Source organism: Dendrobates tinctorius, unplaced genomic scaffold (assembly GCF_039654945.1).
Source record: "Dendrobates tinctorius isolate UK_male_01 unplaced genomic scaffold, ASM3965494v1 ptg000057l, whole genome shotgun sequence".
In the NCBI taxonomy this organism is placed as follows: domain Eukaryota; kingdom Metazoa; phylum Chordata; class Amphibia; order Anura; family Dendrobatidae; genus Dendrobates; species Dendrobates tinctorius.
Window position 1 is genome coordinate 31684053 of NW_027361725.1, and position 21134 is coordinate 31705186.

At 43.3% G+C, this 21134-nt stretch overlaps 1 protein-coding gene across 7 annotated transcripts in view; it reads right to left on the reverse strand.

The window, feature by feature from the left end:
* Positions 1 to 21134, reverse strand: part of MEIS2 (Meis homeobox 2) — a 203823-nt gene that overhangs the window by 32767 nt on the left and 149922 nt on the right. For all 7 annotated transcript variants that reach the window (XM_073577884.1, XM_073577887.1, XM_073577885.1 and 4 more), the window contains exon 9: positions 5188 to 5264. In XM_073577884.1, the coding sequence (XP_073433985.1) occupies positions 5188 to 5264 (77 nt within the window). The remainder of the gene's footprint in view (positions 1 to 5187; positions 5265 to 21134) is intronic.

The following is a 21134-nucleotide window of genomic DNA, read 5'->3' on the forward strand; positions in this document are numbered from 1 at the left end:
GTTTAATTGAAATGCTATCCACACTATAGGGCGCATTAAACTCTGATAACAGCAGTTCCTGTAGCCAACTTAAGTAGGTAAAAAAAAAAAAAAAGCGTAAAAAAAAAAAAAAAAAAAATGTCTAACTGATAAGTCAGACAAACCGGCTAATTCTCTGAGCGTGTCTCTCATTGTGATCCGTAAAAAATGGGGGGGGGGGGGTGTAAAAATGAATCAGAGAACCACGAAAATCAATTGACCCGCGGGTGGCTCATCAGGAGCTCAGCCTGATAAAGCGGACGGCTTTGTTGGTGTCTGCCTGCCTGCACACCGCAGATAGAGCACTTTGTAAATGAACCTGCTTTGATAAATATATTAAGGGAAGCTGTGAATAAAAGGCGAAGGTTTCTCATTTGTAAATACAGAGCCGGCTACATGGAATTAGAATGATAAAATACAGTCCCATGTAATTAAGTTTGTATTAGTGCTGAAAGCCGTGCAAATACTCGCCCCGAATTCTGAAAGAGAACTGTCGTTTCAATTAATCTGAACATCACCCCGGAATGTCGGGAACAAAATTAAGCCTGTGATAAAAAACCGGGGCCTGTATTTTGATAAGTAAATCCAATATCATTTCTTTGCGGCTCTGATCGTTGTCTGGAAATTCTGCAGCTTCTCTCCCTCCTACCCCCACTCCCTCCCCTGTGTGTATCTCTCATCCAGCCCTACAGTCAGGGCTAATCCACACAGAAAGGTATCGTACTAAAGCCGGCCGTGGCGAAATATCAAAGCCGCTCGTGTGCTGTCAAGATGGGCCAGGAAATCACACGGCGAAAATCACAGCAACCTGCTCCGAATCCTCAGCGCCCCCCGCGGCCCACTCCAGACCTCTCAGAAGCACCTTGTGAAATGCATAGCAGCGAGCCAGTCATAGGGGGTGTAGGTGCAGTGATTACAGACGCCATCTGCATTTCATGTTCTGCTAATTGACTGGTTCCAGGTGACTTCATGACCCTATGAACAGATTACATTGTATAATAGATTACTGTTAGGGTATGTGCACACGCTGCAGATTGCTGTGCCGAATTTTACGAGCAGAATCTGCATCTCTTGGCAGAATCCTCAAGTCAAAATCTGCGCTTTTTTATGTGGATTTCCTGCGGATTTGACCTGCGTTTTTACACCTGGGGATTCCTACAATGGAATGGGTGTAAAAACGCTGCACAAAGAATTGACATGCTGCGGAAAATAAACCACTGTGTTTCAGCATGGATTTTTCCGCAGCATGTGCACAGCGTTTCCCCCCCCATAGAATAGCATTGCACTGTAAATCACTTGCAGATGTGCAGCAAATCCGCAACGTGTGCACTAGGGTGACCGGATCTCATATGGGGGGGGGAAAAATGTCAGAATTTTGTCCGTCTGGACCCCACAAAACGATTCCCCTTTCCAGATATTGAGAGAGCCAAAATTTGAGCTCGATCAAACGACGTTAACCCGTGCCGCTCGTCGCTCAAAGTTTGAAAAAATCCAAATTGAGGTATTTTAAGATTTAGGTATTTTGCATAGTCTGTTAGACTATAAAGAATGTGACAACAACATTGCAGAAATAGCCCTGACCAAATTTTCCAACCATTTGTGGTATTTGAATGCAGAGTTGGTGGGATTATCGTTTTTTGATCCCACCATTACAGACAATGAAAAGTTGTTAATGGCTAATAAATTGCTCAGTAGCACAGATGAACCATCAGAGCACGCTAGGGTTGTAAATCCAAAAGTTAGGAAAGAAAAATTAAAAGAGGTAGGAAGTAACCGACTTTAACGACCTTCTGACAAAAGATGAAGAACAAAAGCAATATGTCCTGCAAGTTGTAAGCAAATGCCGAGCATTATATTCTGACGTTTCAAAAACTACTTTAACAAAAGCTCTAGAATAGATTAGATAACTATGTAAAATTATCAACTCATGTAGGTTAGCGTGCTCTGATGGTTCATCTGTGCTACTGAGCAATTTATTAGCCATTAACAACTTTTCATTGTCTGTAATGGTGGGATCAAAAAACGATAATCCCACCAACTCTGCATTCAAATACCACAAATGGTTCGAAAATTTGGTCAGGGCTATTTCTGCAATGTTGTTGTCACATTCTTTATAGTCTAACAGACTATGCAAAATACCTAAATCTTAAAATACCTCAATTTGGATTTTTTCAAACTTTGAGCGACGAGCGGCACGGGTTAACGTCGTTTGATCGAGCTCAAATTTTGGCTATCTCAATATCTGGAAAGGGGAATCGTTTTGTGGGGTCCAGACGGACAAAATTCCGACATCAATTTTTTGCGGTCACCCTAGTGTTCACATACCCTATGTGGACAGCAGGGGGCTCAGTGGGTAGCTCTGTACTATATATAGGGAAGCATGGTTGCTCAGTGCGTAGCACTGTACTATATATAGGGCAGCATGATGGCTCAGTGGGAAGCATGGTGGCTCAGTGGGTAGCACTGTACTAAATATAGGGAAGCATGGTTGCTCAGTGCGTAGCACTGTACTATATATAGGGCAGCATGATGGCTCAGTGGGAAGCATGGTGGCTCAGTGGGTAGCACTGTACTATATATAGGGCAGCATGTTGGCTCAGTAGGTAGCTCTGTACTATATATAGGGAAGCATGGCGGCTCAGTGGGTAGCACTGTACTATATATAGGGCAGCATGATGGCTCAGTGGGAAGCATGGTGGCCCAGTGGGTAGCTTTGTACAATATATATGGAAGCATGGTGGCTCAGTGGGTAGCACTGTACTATATATAGGGCAGCATGATAGCTCAGTGGGTAGCTTTGTACTATTTATAAGGAAGCATGATGGCTCAGTGGATAGTACTGTAGTATATATAGGGCAGCATGATGGCTCAGTGGGAAGCATGGTGTCTCAGTGGGTAGCACTGTACTATATATAGGGCAGCATGATGACTCAGTGGGAAGCATGGTGGCTCAGTGGGTAGCACAGTACTATATATAGGGTAGTATGGTGGCTCAGTGGGTAGCACTGTAGCTTTGTAGAGCTGGGGTTCTGGGTTCAAATCCCACCAAGGACAGCATCTGCCAGGACTTTGTATGTTCTCCCATGTTATGTATCTCCCATGATAGGGAACCTGGATTGTTAGCTCCAATGTGGACAGTGACGATACTGTATGTAAAGCAAAGAGGAATATGATATTTTTAGAAAAGCATAATAAAATAAATAAGTGCAACTATAAAATTGTGTTCTATGCAGAAAGTATTGGATGATTCCAGAGAAGCGTATGTAAATGGCATCATTGATCCGCCCATTGACTACAGGTGAATTAAATCACCTGCTTTTTCCAATTCGACAAAACTGAACCCCCAAATACAGGGGCAGATGTGGCATTGGTGCAATCCAAGGGGACCAAGAGCTAAGGAGGGCCAGTTCTACCTCCAAAGCAGATGGAATTGTGCATTATAATTGCTGCAAAGGGCCCATATATTGTATTTGTACAGAGACTCTTTTCAGTCTGTGTCCGCTCCTGTCCAAATACATGACATCAATTTACCCAATATACCCCAATAACAGAGAAAATTGTAGTTTTTCACAATAATCTGTCCTGTGTTTACATGAGCCCTTGATGTCATTTCTTTCCATTATATTCTTCTCTCTCCATAGGCTTTTATAGGAAATGAGGACAGATTTGTAGACAGATTTGAGTAGTTTTTGAGAGCTAGTGCAGAAGATAAAAATCTGATTGATTGAAAAAAAAAAAAATTTTCTTTCAGCATTTTTGATGCAGATTTCAGCTGTACTAAGATTAAGGAAAAATCTGCACCTAAAATGCATCAAAAACGTGCAGATTTTAAGCAGTGTTTTTCTTGCCAGAGATGCAAAAATTTTGGCTGCACATACTTGTGGTGCGTAGATATATTACATAGTTTCTTATCTTCACCTGTACAATAAAAAAGTGTAGTTGTTACGTAAGTGTTGGGTGCACAAATATTTTCCACGGACTCGGTCTACGTTGTAAGGGCTCCTGGAGTCATCTTGGGTGCAGTATTGTATCCATAGCGTGTTATTTAATACATAAATTGCTGGTCAAGGCTAAGTAGGAGGAAATATCGCCTCCAGATGATTACCAACACTAAGGTTCTCTGAAATCTAGGAGCCAAGAGCCCCTGCTGCAGAAAGCATAAATCAGCCTGTTAAAAGGCAACACCAAGTAGCTTTTAATCAAATGTCACAGACTGCAGCATTATGATTTTCCTCCCTCATTAAAAGCAGAGCCACTGAAAGCATTATTGGAGCACTAGAAGAATTGCATCCGCCGTCCTCCACTGCACACATCACCGGCCTCCCTCGTCTGTGTACGTATGAGGCAAGAAACCCTGCGCCCCAGCGTACGCGTGAGGAACAAAGCTGATCGCAATATCATCAAGGATTGCATCGGTCACATCCTACATACTTCAATTGGTGCGAGCTGCAGTACCGCAGACAGCCTACAGACAAGAGTGGCGCTGTTTGCGTTAAGCCATTTTTTTCCCCTTTATTTCCAAAATCCCATCTTTATAAGCTCTTTTCAGTTGGTACACAATCTTTTCACTTGCGTTTTATAACGATCGTCGGAGATTTGCTCACTATTAATAATAATAAGACAATGGTCCGATTTTCATCCAGAAAAGAGTGACGATTATCTTCTCACTTGTCCGTGTGGAATCCGTTTCCTATTAAACAGATGGTACACTGATGGTCCGATTTTTTTTTTCTCGCACCCATCCGCTTTTGGGGTGAAATCGCAGACGAAAACATGTGAGAAAAGATCAGCACCGCCTCATGGAATAACATTGGTCTGAGTGCAATCCCTCTTTTTTTTTTTATCGGATTGCACTCTGATTTATTTGCTTGTGTCAGCAAATAATATAATATAGATATTGTATATATATATATATATATATAAATAATATAATATATACATATATAAAAATGCAATATATATATATTATACTATTAATAATAGTATAATATAATACATAATAAAATCTATACAAAAAAATATATTTATATATATAATTTCAATAAAAATGACTTTTATAAATATATAAATAGAAATGAATAATAGTAATACAAACATTACGAGGATGTGGAAACACAGGTGTACAGAGTAAAGGCATGAAGTACACGGCCTAATGGTCGTCATTCTTACCAGTTATTTACTTGCAGTATGGTCAGCCCCGTGTCTTGTGCTAACTGTTTCTTCTGTTCTTCGGAGGGGTATGGATGCTGGAAGGGAAGAATCAGACCTTTAATTTGCATGGAATGGAAATACTTTGTAGCAATTATAAAATAAATAATCATTTCTGCAGTTGAGGACTGTAGCAAGTCATTGTCATGGCCACCGATGTATCACACGTGGGGCCTTCATCCCGCGTGAACATTAGATATGGCGGCTACCTGATTGCATTGGGCAAAAATTAAATTTGTGTTTAACCCCTTCCCCAAATATCAGGATTTGCGTTGATGTTGCGCTGATTGTATGGGGGATGAGAAGTGACTGCTCTGTTGCTGTGTACTGGATGCCCAACATGGAAATGAACACAAGCTTGACAAAGACAAGCCATAAATCAGAGTTCAGAAAGTGGGGCAGCCGGTCTCCTACGACATGGTTCTGTGAAAGGGCACCGGCGTCCCATCCCTGGTGTTTGCACTGTGCTGTTTGCACAGGCTGGAATGCTCCATTGCCAATACATTAGCCCAAGACGAACAATAAATATCATCCATTCAGCGTCGAGCAAACTTTTCTTTTTTTTTCTTTTCCGCTTCTATGGGAGAATTAGTACTTTACAGAAAGGCAATGCAAAGGCTTACATGAGTTTCCCCCGTTTTCCAAGCATAGCCCGGATAGGAACCAGTTTATTGTTTGTGTGCCAAATGCATAGATATTGGGGCTTGGAGAAAAGAAAGAGGCACTCGAATGCAATTTGTGATGCCGAGCTGAGTGTAATAGTATATAATTGTGACTAATGACATAGGAGGGTTTCTGCCTGGTAGACACTGGCAGCCGTTACTTCTGCCACGGTGTTTCGCCAAGCGTGGAGGCAGGACAGGGTTAATTCTGTTTGCATGTGTACCGCAGGCTTTTAATATTCTGCAAATGTTAACACGGAAAGATGATAATGCCAAGTTAATATGGGTTAAGGATAAAATGAAATCCATTTTTTTCTGATTGCTGGGTGCTGACAATTTTTTGGCTTCCTCAGCAGCCCCTCTATTGAATCCGTGTAATTACACCCAGGCTTTCCCCCTTTGTGCCCCCCTCGCTGCTCCTCCTCTCCGCCTGCCCATGCTGCTAATGACCTCCTCACTGTTATCAAAACCACTAATAGTCCTGGGCCCAAGGAAAAGCACCAATCTGGCCATATTGGGAAGCTCGGGGTAATTTGCATGGGGCTTCCAGGGTCCGCTCACAGTCATCTCGGCCCATCAGTGATCGACTGTCAAAGAGTGTGAACAGCCTGTGTGATAAATGCTACCTCTAACCCATGGACCCGTTCCCAACAATGCCACCGCCACCTATTCTCCTGGCGGTAATGGAGATAATGAATGAGCTCTGACGAGAAGCCCAGCTCATCACCATCCCAGGGTGGCTGGGAATGGAGTGCCTCCAACTACACGGAGAGAAAAAAAAAGGAGCCTTAATTGGCTGAAAACATCATTTAAGCAAAAAAAGGGGGGACGCAGTATGTTAATTTCCCCCACGGAGACTGTGCAAAGCTGTTAACTAGTTCTGTGCTCCACCACAACGTGGACCTCTGCTCGATTCACTGTGTAATCGCTTTGATGCCGGGCGCTCCTTGGTGGCGCTTCGGGGACTCCTTTTGGCCCCGTACTTTGTGCCTTATACAGAATGAACAGTGACACAGAAAAAGAATCGATGGTAAATTGATTTCAGGCTCGGCCCCTCCTGGTGCTCGGTGACATCCTGAATACGGAGAGCACCAGGATTTACCCTGCAGTGCACACAAATAAAACACCACTTTACAGGTTAGCAAACAGAAAGGTTGTCCTTGAGCGGAGGAGACACTTGTCACTTCAGCCTTTCCTCCCGCGAGCCACAGCCATTTTATGCCATAATCAGCAACACTAAATATACATCTTTCCACTAGCCCTTTAAGTCCCTAATTGTGCCAACTGGACCACTAAACCATGATAACATGTCCTATATACAGTGCCTACAAGTAGTATTCAACCCCCTGCAGATTTAGCAGGTTTACACATTCGGAATTAACTTGGCATTGTGACATTTGGACTGTAGATCAACCCGGAAGTGTGAAATGCACTGCAGCAAAAAAGAATGTTATTTCTTTGTTTAATTTTTTTTTAAATTGTGAAAAGTTTATTCCGGGGGTCATTTATTATTCAACCCCTCAAACCACCAGAATTCTGTTTGGTTCCCCTAAAGTATTAAGAAGTATTTCAGGCACAAAGAACAATGAGCTTCACATGTTTGGATTAATTATCTCTTTTTCCAGCCTTTTCTGACTATTTAAGACCCTCCCCAAACTTATGAACAGCACTCATACATGGTCAACATGGGAAAGACAAAGGAGCATTCCAAGGCCATCAGAGACAAGATCGTGGAGGGTCACAAGGCTGGCAAGGGGTACAAAACCCTTTCCAAGGAGTTGGGCCTACCTGTCTCCACTGTTGGGAGCATCATCCGGAAGTGGAAGGCTTATGGAACTACTGTTAGCCTTCCACGGCCTGGACAGCCTTTGAAAGTTTCCTCCCGTGCCGAGGCCAGGCTTGTCCGAAGAGTCAAGGCTAACCCAAGGACAACAAGGAAGGAGCTCCGGGAAGATCTCATGGCAGTGGGGACATTGGTTTCAGTCAATACCATAAGTAACGTACTCCTCCGCAATGGTCTCTGTTCCAGACGAGCCCGTAAGGTACCTTTACTTTCAAAGCGTCATGTCAAGGCTCATCTACAGTTTGCTCATGATCACTTGGAGGACTCTGAGACAGACTGGTTCAAGGTTCTCTGGTCTGATGAGACCAAGATCGAGATCTTTGGTGCCAACCACACACGTGACGTTTGGAGACTGGATGGCACTGCATACGACCCCAAGAATACCATCCCTACAGTCAAGCATGGTGGTGGCAGCATCATGTTGTGGGGCTGTTTCTCAGCCAAGGGGCCTGGCCATCTGGTCCGCATCCATGGGAAGATGGATAGCACGGCCTACCTGGAGATTTTGGCCAAGAACCTCCGCTCCTCCATCAAGGATCTTAAGATGGGTCGTCATTTCATCTTCCAACAAGACAACGACCCAAAGCACACAGCCAAGAAAACCATGGACTGGTTCAAGAGGCAAAAAATCAAGGTGTTGGAGTGGCCTAGTCAGTCTCCTGACCTTAACCCAATTGAAAACTTGTGGAAGGAGCTCAAGATTAAAGTCCACATGAGACACCCAAAGAACCTAGATAACTTGGAGAAGATCTGCATGGAGGAGTGGGCCAAGATAACTCCAGAGACCTGTGCCGGCCTGATCAGGTCTTATAAAAGACGATTATTAGCTGTAATTGCAAACAAGGGTTATTCCACAAAATATTAAACCTAGGGGTTGAATAATAATTGACCCACACTTGTATGTTTAAAATTTATTAAAATTTAACTGAGCAACATAACTTTTTGGTTTGTAAGATTTATGCATCTGTTAATAACTCCTGCTCTTGTGTGAAGTTTGAAGGCTCTAACTTATTTGCACCTTATCAAACCTGCTAAATCTGCAGGGGGTTGAATACTACTTGTAGGCACTGTATGTATTAAGTATTAACATATACCAATTACATTGTATTATAACCCTGGGTTTAAGGCCTCATTCAGACAGCCAAATTCACATACCTGTTTTATCCATTCTATTCACAGAACACATACCCATTGTAATCTATAATGCTTTTCACATGTCCGTGTTGTTTTGTGAATCACATGTCTGCAAAAAAATTACAGAGACATGCACATTTTGGATTGGAGTCATGGATCAAAATAACCCATACAAGTGTATGGGTCCGTAAAAATCACTAACAGCACATGGAAGGCTTCAGAGTGCAGTCCGTGATTAACATTGTGATATACACTCACTGGCCACTTTATTAGGTACACCTGTCCAACTGTGTGTTAAGACTTAATTTCTAATCAGCCAATCACATGGCGGCAACTCAGTGCATTTAGGCATGTAGACATGGTCAAGACAATCTCCTGCAGTTCAAACCGAGCATCAGTATGGGGAAGAAAGGTGATTTGAGTGCCTTTGAACGTGGCATGATTGTTGGTGCCAGAAGGGCTGGTCTGAGAATTTCAGAAACTGCTGATCTACTGGGATTTTCACACACAACCATCTCTAGGGTTTACAGAGAATGGTCCGAAAAAGAAAAAAAATCCAGTGAGCGGCAGTTCTGTGGCCGGAAATGCCATGTTGATGCCAGAGGTCAGAGGAGAATGGGCAGACTGGTTCGAGCTGATAGAAAGGCAACAGTGACTCAAATTGCCACCCGTTACAACCAAGGTAGGCAGAAGAGCATCTCTGAACGCACAGTGCGTCGAACTTTGAGGCAGATGGGCTACAGCAGCAGAAGACCACACTGGGTACCACTCCTCTCAGCTAAGAACAGGAAACTGAGGCTACAATTTGCACAAGCTCATCGAAATTGGACAGTAGAAGATTGGAAAAACGTTGCCTGGTCTGATGAGTCTCGATTTCTGCTGCGACATTCGGATGGTAGGGTCAGAATTTGGCGTAAACAACATGAAAGCATGGATCCATCCTGCCTTGTATCAACGGTTCAGGCTGGTGGTGGTGGTGTCATGGTGTGGGGAATTTTTTCTGGGCACTCTTTGGGCCCCTTGGTACCAATTGAGCATCGTTGCAACGCCACAGCCTACCTGAGTATTGTTGCTGACCATGTCCATCCCTTTATGACCACAATGTACCCAACATCTGATGGCTACTTTCAGCAGGATAATGCGCCATGTCATAAAGCTCGAATCATCTCAGATTGGTTTCTTGAACATGACAATGAGTTTACTGTACTCAAATGGCCTCCTCAGTCACCAGATCTCAATCCAATAGAGCATCTTTGGGATGTGGTGGAACGGGAGATTCGCATCAGGGATGTGCAGCCGACAAATCTGCGCCAACTGTGTGATGCCATCATGTCAATATGGTCCAAAATCTCTGAGGAATGCTTCCAGCACCTTGTTGAATCTCTGCCACGAAGAATTGAGGCAGTTCTGAAGGCAAAAGGGGGTCCAACCCCTTACTAGCATGGTGTACCTAATAAAGTGGCCAGTGAGTGTATAGAAGAAGCTTTGTTAGTTATTTATTTAGTTTTTAACATGAGAAAATCACTGATGAAACACTGATGGTAAAAACTGAACAAACACTGATGAAAATCGGATCCAAAACACTGATGAAACTCAGACATAAAAACTGTCGAAACTAAGATTCAAAACACTGATGAAACTCAGACCAAAACACTGATGAAACTCGGACCCAAAACACTGATGAAACTCGGACCCAAAACACTGATGAAACTCAGATCCAAAAGACTGACAAAACTCAGACGTAAAAACTGTTGAAACTAAGATTAGAGTTGAACGACTTTGGTCGGATCGGGTTTCATGAAACAAAATTTGTTTCAGATGAAACTGGTCCGACTAGGGCAAAATAAGTGGGAGTTTTGTCCGAAACCCGACCCCAATGCAAGTCAATGGAAAATAAAAGTCGGCATTGGGTGGATGAATGTCATCCGCTCAATGCCGACTTTTATTTCCCATTGACTTGCATTGGGGTCGGGTTTCGGACAAAACTCCCACTTTTTTTGCCCTAGTCGGACCAGTTTCATCTGAAACAAATTTTGTTTCATGAAACCCGATCCGACCAAAGTCGCTCAACTCTACTAAGATCCAAAATACTGATTAAACTCAGATCCAAAACGCTGATGGCACTTGAACCCAAAACACTGATGAAATTTGGATCCAACACACTGATTAAAATCAGATCCAAAACACTGATGAAATTTGGATCCAACACACTGATTAAAATCAGATCCAAAACACTGATGAAATTGGGACTGTTTTTTGCATACGATGGGATCACAGATGTTTGAAAGAGGTCTAAGCCCACTATTAGAGGGTTTGTCCAGGCTTGGGACTGTAAGGTATCGACAACGATATGGATCACTGGTGCATCGCTAAGTGGTCGCTAGTGAGCTGCCACACAGGCAGATCTCACCAGCGACATCACAGGGGTCGGGGGTCGCTACTTACATGTCAGAAAAGGCGATCCTGACGTCCTCCCGCCCGCATCCACGCATCGCTCGTCGGCGCCACAGGAAGCCCAGCAGGAATCGGCTGACGAGAAATGGCTCAGGACGTTCTTGCGCGATCAGCGATCATTGAGGGGGAGCCGGTCGGAGGTTAAGTGTGACATGTAGCGATATCGCTAGCAATATCACTGCTACATCACAAAATCGGTGACTTTACAGCGATATTGCTAGCGATATCGCTACGTGTAACGGGCCCTTAACTCTATGTGACTGCCGACTTGTGAATCTTCACAGTGCACACAGTGCTCACTATGGGGATTCTCCAGTGCTGGAGCCGGGAGATGGCAGGCTCGCGACCACAGACATTTAGCCACATACCAACTAGACGTATCCAGCTTTACTCAATTCACTTGAATTGATCGAGGCTGTGCATGAATAGTCTACATGTGACCGCATGTATGCAAAACGTATATTGATTTTCACGCATCTTCAGCTCCCGGCGCCTGGATCAGGGAATCCTGACAGCATGCGCACTGCGAGGGTTCACAAGTTTGTAATCACATAGTGACAGTCCCAAGCCTGGACAAACCATTTAACATCTGCCTGATTGCAATGAAGACACCAAGACACTGCAGGAATATGGCATTCAATGAAAACAGCAGAAATGTATGAACTGTACAATGTAGCGCATACTTCCCATATATTCTATATCTGACACAACCAGAAGTAGGTGAAGCAGAAATCACCAATTTTGAGACTGTGATTTGAAATCTAAATGAGAATAAAATAGTTTCGGTGACTTGTTCTCTTGGAGCTTATTCTCGGCATATAATTTACTATGAGCTTCCAAATAATCCAAAATATGTGATAATTCTCCACCTCTCAAAATAAGCAAAAATAAACTAATAAGTTATAGTAAGTTCTAAAAGAGTTTCTAGTATTTTTATTACTACCTGTATTGTACCCTACCTTGGCGCATTAAGGGTATGTTCACACCACATATTTTCCCAGGGGGTACACACCATAACCCACCTGAAAATCGCTGAAGAAACACTAAGAAGAATGACCCTATGTGTATATATTTATTAACGACCCGCTATTCATATGTTTAGTCTTCGGAGTCCTTTTAACCAGTTGAGGCCTCCAAAGATGCAACGCGGATAAAAGATGTGTCCTGCTCACTCTCCAGCGGCTTAATTATATAACACTAGAAAAAAAAAAAAGTCAAAGGTATCACAAAAAGCATCTAGAAATAACAAAAAAAAAAAAAAAACACAGGTAAAAAGATGATGACATATCCTGAACCATCTTCCTCCTGAAAAATTAGATGGGTTTGCACACATCAAGATTTGTTGCGTGCACATACCCGAAGTTTGGGCTCTGATGTTCGGGTGTTTTGATGCAGATACTGAAGCCAAAGGTTGACGAGAGTAATAATGCAGGATATGTATGTAGGGAAGAATGCCTAATTTTGAATACACTCTTATGAATTAAAAACTGCATCTAAAAACTTGAACATGTGAACACACCCCTCAGGACCCTTGAACATTGATACAACTTGTGATACATTTTATTCACAGGTGATTTGTAATTACCAATTTCCTTTTTTGTCATAGGAAAAGAAACCTAAAAATGGGTTCTAGGGTCCGTGATATGACGGGCACCAATGATGCCTGATGGATCCCATTGACTTATAATGTTGACTGTAGTTTTCCATCCAGGTTCTAAAATTGCTGAAATAACATTGCTAAGTGGCTGCGCTATTTTTTTCCACTAAATGTAATGGAATTTATGACGGAGTCCCTGATGCATGCTTGATCCCAGTCAAGAAAATACGTTGGTTTTTTTAAATGGTCTTTTTTAATCCAGAAAAGCAAATCGGTCTAGTCACAAATCATAGATACAGATTGATGTCTGTATAACGTCACAGATGCGCCATTCAGGGACCTGGGAAGCTTGGTGACAACCTTACAGTTTCATTGTCACACTTCGGCATCATTCACACGTCCATTTTTCTCACATAGGCCGGGATCACACATGCGAGAAACTCGGCCGAGTCTCGCATCTTAATACCCGGCAATGCCGCTGGCACTTGGGAGCGGAGCGTGTGCCTGCATAGAAATATATGCAGCTGCACGCTCCCGAGTGCGGGCGGCAGTGCCAGGTATTGAGATGCGAGACTCGTCCGAGTTTCTCGCATGTGTGATCCAGACCATACAAGCAAAACACATCAGACTTTGATTGGAGTTTGGTCCAAGTGTCATCAGTTTTCCTTGTACATAGAGGAAAAAAAAGTTTCTGCATATTCTACATTCTGACAGTTGTTGTAAATTGGACAAAACTTGGATTTCTGCTGAAAAATACACTGAGGCTGGAGTCACACACCTCTCCATTATTAACCAGGCTTAATATCACCTTACAATAGCAAGGTGACATTAACCCCTTATTACCCCATATGCCACCCACTACAGGGCCATGGGAAGAGAGAGGCTAAGTGTCGGAATAGGTGCATCTTAGAGATGCACCTTTTCTGAGGTGGCTGGGGGCAGATCTTTTTAGCCAGGGGGGCCCAATAACCATGGTCCATCTCTAGGCTATTAATATCTGCCCTCAGTCACTGGCTTTCCCTCTCTGGCAGAGAAAATTGCATGGGAGCCCACGCCAGGTTTTTCCGTGAATTAATCCATTAATTTAACACCTACAGCTCCAAAATTTTACACACACACTACTAACTTTATTAGTGAGGGAAATATATAAATCTAATGGATATGCAATGGTATACTGTATGTAAACCACGTCTCATATCCTGTCGGGTTCTGTAATGATTTCACAGATGCAGACAATTGAATTATCACCTATTCTGCTATCTATAGCTCTATGAAATATATATATATGTGTGCATGTGTCAATGATATAGATCTATATACTGTATATTATTTATATATATATAGTGCCTTGCAAAAGTATTCGGCTCCCTGGAACTTTTCAACCTTTTCTCACATATCATGTTTCAAACATACTCGTAAGGATACCAAATGTAAATTTTTAGTGAAGAATCAACAACAAGTGGGACACAATTGTGAAGTTGAACGAAATTTATTGCTTATTTAAAATTTTTGTTGCGATTCAAAAACTGAAAAGTGGGGCGTGCAATATTATTCGGCCCCTTTAACTTAATACTTTGCTGTGCCACCTTTTGCTGCGATTACAGCTGCAAGTCACTTGGGGTATGTCTCTATCAGTTTTGTACATTGAGAGACTGAAATTCTTGCCCATTCTTCCTTGGCAAACAGCTCGAGCTCAGTGAGGTTTGATGGAGATTGTTTGTGAACAGCAGTTTTCAGCTCTTTCCACAGATTCTCGATTGGATTCAGGTCTGGACTTTGACTTGGCCATTCGAACACCTGGATACGTTTATTTGTGAACCATTCCATTGTAGATTTTGCTTTATGTTTGGGATCATTGTCTTGTTGGAAGACAAATCTCCATCCCAGTCTCAGGTCTTTTGCAGACTCCAACAGGTTTTCTTCAAGAATGGTCCTGTATTTGGCTTCATCCATCTTCCCATCAATTTTAACCATCTTCCCTGTCCCTGCTGAAGAAAAGCAGGCCCAAACCATGATGCTGCCACCACCATGTTTGACAGTGGGGATGGTGTGTTCAGGGTGATGAGCTGCGTTGCCTTTACGCCAAACATCATTTGGCATTGTTGCCAAAAAGTTCGATTTTGGTTTCAACTGACCAGAGCACCTTCTTCCACATGTCTGGTGTGTCTCCCAGGTGGCTTGTTGCAAATTTTAAGCGACAATTTTTTTGGATATCTTTGAGAAATGGCTTTCTTCTTGCCACTCTTCCATAAAGGCCAGATTTGTGCAGTGTACGACTGGTTGTTGTCCTATGGACAGACTATCCCACCTCAGCTATAATCTCTGCAGTTTATCCAGAGTGATCATGGGCCTCTTGGCTGCATCTCTGAACAGTCTTCTCCTTGTTTGAGATGAAAGTTTAGAGGGACAGCCGGGTCTTGGTAGATTTGCAGTGGTATGATACTCCTTCCATTTCAATATGATCACTTGAACAGTGCTCCTTGGGATGTTTAAAGTTTTGGAAATCATTTTGTATCCAAATCCAGCTTTAAACTTCTCCACAACAGTATCTTGGACCTGACTGTTGTGTTCCTTGGTCTTCATAATGCTCTCTGTGTTTCAAACAGAACCCTGAGACTATCACGGAGCAGGTGCATTTATACGGAGACTTGATTATGGGTCGCCCTCCCAGGGCTGTGGGGTACTCGGTACCGGGCCGGTGTCAGCGGGATGTGTCACAGCAGCGGTGACCCGGTCCGTGGCCCTGGGCGCCCAATTAATAGGGGAAGTTTGAATGGTGAAATGTAATTGATTAAATGAATAGTTTGTGACGCCACCTGTGGTGTTCGGCAAGTGAGATGTTAAGCCAACGCTGCATGCAGATCCTCTGGGACTGGTGGTGTGTTGCAGCCAAGATGGTGAAGCTCCCCATAGGTGGAGCTGTAGTCCCAGGGCAGTGTAGATGTAGGGGTAGAGGAGAGGCACAGGCGGTGTAGAAGCTGGTACCCCGATGTAGTGGTACAGGGTGTGTTAGTGCAGGAATAATTGGAGGACACCAGGGCATGTAGTTCCAAAGCTTTACTCACAGTCCGTAGTACACACAGGTGCCTGCCTCCGTGCTGTATCCTCCGGGTCAGGGACTCAGTCAACCTCCAGGTCGGATGGAATGCTCCCTTCCAACACTCCGCCAACATGTGCCTTTCTGAACGTCTCCTCTTATAGCGCCTTTGGTGTGAAGTACTCCTAGTACTGAGTTACACTGGAGTTTCTCCTGACAGATGTTCCCAAGAACTATACTTGTACGGCAGACAGCTGTAGCCTGCTTCGCGGACTCCTTACTCCTGAGTCCAGGCTCACTATCCAAGTTGCTGTTGTGCCCCCAAGTCTTAGATGGGAGCAGTGTATTTACAGCTCACTACTCCATTGGGGTCTGCTGCAGGACCATTAGTATCCATACAACCACAGGGACCGGGCCCCGGTCTTGCGCGTAGAACTTCTAGGCAGGGTTCTCTTCTAACCCACGTCCTCTGTTCTCTCTTACTCCTACGTTCCGTACTAGTCTCTCCTTCTTCTGGAAGATCAGGTTTCTGTTCAATGTCTTTCTCCTTCTTTCCTTTCCCGTACCAGCAGACCCAGGTCACTGAGACCTGCTGCAGCACCTCCTTCCTCCATCCCTCTCCCAGGGATCTTCACTCCTCACTCTCCTGAACTGAACTCCACTCACTCACTCAAATCCTAAACCTTCCTGCTCTTTTATGTATTCTAACTCCACCCACCTCCCAGCATGTTTCGTGTTCCAAGCAGGGAGCCACCAAAGGTGCTCTGCTACACTCCAAGCAGGGAGCCGCAATGTGGCTTTGCTGAACTACTGTGTTGTGTGGGATGCAAGTGTTGGAGCTTTTGGTCAGGAGCCTCCAACTTACCTGGATGGTGGGGTACCACACCTCTGGAGGAGATGCAGTACCTCTGTGGCAACTGAATCCTCAGGGGCGCCACAATTACACGCAGGTGGATTATATTTATCATCATTTAGGACAACATTGGATCATTCAGAGATCCACAATGAACTTCTGGAGTGAGTTTGCTGCCCTGAAAGTAAAGGGGCCTAATAATATTGCACACCCCACTTTTCAGTTTTTGAATTTCCACAATAATTTAAAATAAGCAATAAATTTCGTTCAACTTCACAATTTTGTTCCACTTGTTGTGGATTCTTCACCAAAAATTTACATTTGGTATCTTTATGTTTGAAGCATGATATGTGGGAAAAGGTTGAAAAGTTCCAGGGAGCCGAAATACTTTCACAAGGCACTGTATATACCTATACTATGTGTATACATGTATTCTATTTATTCTATTTTAACCAGTCAGTGTGATTTTACAGTATAGCGTAATATTGCGTATATTGCCAGCTTTTCTAAAGGACACTGGTGCGTATTTATCGCAAGTCACATGCATGGTCCGTGTGTAATCCATTTTTTTCTCGCGCCCATAGACTTGCATTGGCGAGTCTCTGGCATAATACCGTGCAAATCGCAGCATGCTGCGATTTTTCTAGCACGTATAATACGGGCGAGAAAAAAACGGATGATGGGAACTGCCTCATAGATTAACTGTCAAGATCCATTTTTGGATCTGTGGCAGATCTGGATTCTCACATATAAACTTTTTTCCTTTCAGGCCATCGAGGGTTAATATCAGTTTTTACCCACCGGTGGCCGCTGGTGTAATTAAATTGCTGCTGAATTTGCTGATGTGGGTGGTGACCACTCCTACCATCCTTTAACAGGTCACCTGATGCGTCAGCTGACTGTCGGTGTTAGAGTTCATGCTACAGCGACCAAACTGGAGGTAGGAGCTTGCTGGGAGCGGTGGTTCCTCAGCTGTTTATGGTGTATCTGGTGTTGTGACCCTGCTGTGTGGTGCTTTACAGCAGAAAGCTATGTGTTATATTTTTGTTACCCTGTTCCTTTTACTGTCTGTCTATCCTTACTTTGTGTTGTATTAGTGCAGCGGTGGGACCAGTGTCTTCACTTGCCAATTTCCTACTTAGGGATAGGTGCAGGGCAAGCGAGGGCTAAGGTATCCTGCTTAGCAACAGGTTGAAAGAATCTGTATAGGGACGCTAGTAAGAGCAGGGCACATCCTCAGGAGAGTGCAGGAGGTGTCCATTTCCCCATTCCCTATCGCAGGGCCCACCGTTGTAATTGCGTCCCCGGTGTTCCCTTGTTTGTTTGCTGTTTGGTGACCAACCAATCGTTGGGTTGTGTCGCACTGGTCAGTCACTCCGTGACATTAACATTGGTCCGAGTGCTATGCGATTTTTTTTATCGCATAGCACTCGTCCGTATTTCTCTCTAAATAGAAAATAAAAATGGCACACACCAACATAACTGTCGTAGTGGGGTATAGAGTATAATATATGTTGCTCACTAAGCAAATAATAATAACCCCATAATATACATGATGTTATGGGGCGGGTACCTGGTCCTTTCACTTGTCTCTGTGAACGGGCACTTGAACTGGTAATGTAGGACAGATTTATATTTCTTTGTCATGACCCTGTGCAATCCACCCTGAGGGCACTATTGTTATATATAGTGGGCCATTTTCCCACACTACTCTTTGTGTGTCATGACCGTGTGCCATATTATATGATGATATCACTGCTACACTGAGTGGGTTTTTGTTCCCACTTTATACTTTGTGTGGTTGTTATAACATCTTTGTGTTTTTTCTTTTTGTCCTTCCCATTTGGGTTATGTTTGATTGACATGTGTGGACTTCTGGTACCTTTTTTATGACAAGTTACCAACTGTTGCAATTTTTAATGGTATAGTCCTTTGCCCTGTATCCTAAATAAAGCAATTTTATTCATTGACCTGTTTGTTGTCAGGAAGTTTGTTCCTTTCTTCCTTCCCCTTGTTCGTATTTCTCTCTAGTGTGACTCCTGCCTTACATAGTTGATTTTGATCTGACACTCAGATCAAAATCAGACATGTCTCCCCTATATTACGCGGACTGGTTGGTCTGTGAAAAACCACGGACGTGAAAACAGGTACGCGTCCTATTTGAAAAACCACGTCTAGCACTCATACCCCAAAAATGGACCCTTAAATGAGGCTTTATTGTCACCTGGCTTTCCCAGAATCGGATACAACTCCGGTAACCTACTGCACAGATTTCCTACTCCTGTTAATCTTACGAGGATCTTTGTTTTAGACAATGCAGACATAACGCCTACGGCAATCTTGTATGACTGTAGTCCTCACTCATCTGATACAAATCTTGGGTGATCTTGTTCTACCAGATTAGACACTCATTATATTTCATTGCATTTTCCATGCTACAAATTGCTGTATTAAAAGTGAGTTGCAAAGGTAAGTATTAGCAGTGGTGGAGCGAGACAGCAAATATTGACTAATACTGTCCTAATTTGTATCACAAGACCATGAGTGTAGCAACAAATAATACAATGTTGAACATGTGCAAAGAACTTGTGACAAACTGGGGTTAAATACCCTGCAGGTGAATGGAGTTTCTGGTGCTTTGGAGATCGTGGTAGCACTTAAGGGGTTAAATTTGCCAGGAGGACGCATGCGTAAAGAAATGTCAGGAGGAAGGCAGAACGATTGCATAAAGAGAGCCGGTGTGGGAGGCCACATCTCGTATTAGAGATTATAATGCAAAATATGGGAACACACGATCGGCGTGGGCGTAATTAAATTAATTAGCGATATAAAGCACTCGGAGGGAAGTGTCTCCACACACAGAGGTATATGGATAAAACAGGTTTTAAATATTTAGTAGGAAGCCATCTGCTACATGCTGGTTTGTTCCTGAGAAATATAAATAAATAGATTTTATGTCTAAACCCTTGTGCGTGTCCCCTGCCTCCGACGAGGTTACATTTACCTCCCTGTGACATCGGGAGTATGGCGCTGCCACCACGCTGGGCTGAAGGTTCCTTTGGCTTAGGAGAGGTAGTCATCTCTGGGTAGTAGGACTGTACGTGACTAACTAAAGCACTAATACTTTGCTGCTCACTGTATTTCGGCTCGCGCACAATCCAGCTGGCCAGACATCTGACACGGCTGCATGTCTCATTCCTCATGTGATTTTCCTGATCATTGTCCAAACTATTTTTGAAGGTATATGGGCTTGTGTAGTGGTGCAACTAATGGCCACCAAAAAAAAAGACCTATGACGTTTGCTGTCAATTGTGGGGGTATTTTCATTACTAAGGGGCCAACAGGACTTGGGTTTCTTGCAAGCACCAAAGGAAAGTATTCGGAAAGTCCACTCTTCATCTATATAGGACCAGATCTATCAAGGTTGAATGGAACAGCCCAAAAGACAGACACCAAGGGCAGGTGCAGATGACCATTTTCTCTCCATCAAAGAAAATCGACCGATTTTCTGATTGTGCTGATCGGAGTGTGATTCGATTTTCTCGGATGTGGAGAATTAAAAAGAAAAAAAGTTTCTCCATCTTCTCCATTCAGTTTGTCTGTGAAAATGTCATCCAAGTGCGGTCTGATGTTTTCCATGGACATGACTGGGGACAGTGCCATCCGATTAACAGAGGCAAGCAGTGATTTTTTTTCCTCGGACCACTCAGTCCAAGGAAGAGAAGCGGACATGTGCACAGTCACATTGAATAACATTGGTTCAATTGCGATCCGATGTTTTGATGGATGGCACTTTGACCGAAAATATGGCTATCTTCACGGGTCCTAATAGTAAATGATTGTCAGCTCCATATGGGCTTTTTTTCTACTGAACCTTTGAGTTTATTGTGTCAGAACCTGACAGTATGGTAAGATTGTGTTGTACGTAGACCAGTTCCCCCATGCCTACAAAGATGCCACAGAGATTTTACTGACTCATTCTCCATAACTGAAGACCATCTATGTGTTGATGTTGTGTGGTTCCTCCAAAGGAGATGTTCTCCTAAGAATATGCTGCAAAAAAACTATAAGTGAAAAAATATTTCCTACGTCATATCGATATTTGGTGTGACCGCGCTTTACCTTCACAGCATCACTTATTCTAGGTACTTTTCCTTGCGCACAGATTTTAATGGAACTCTGCAGGGAGGTTGTTCCAAACATCTTGGAAATCTGCGGATGTCTCTTGTGCAAATCCTTCTGTCTCTTCATGTAACTCCAGACACACTGGATGATGTTTAGATGAGGCCATATCATCAGTTTTGATCCAATGGATGGATTTGCAAGAG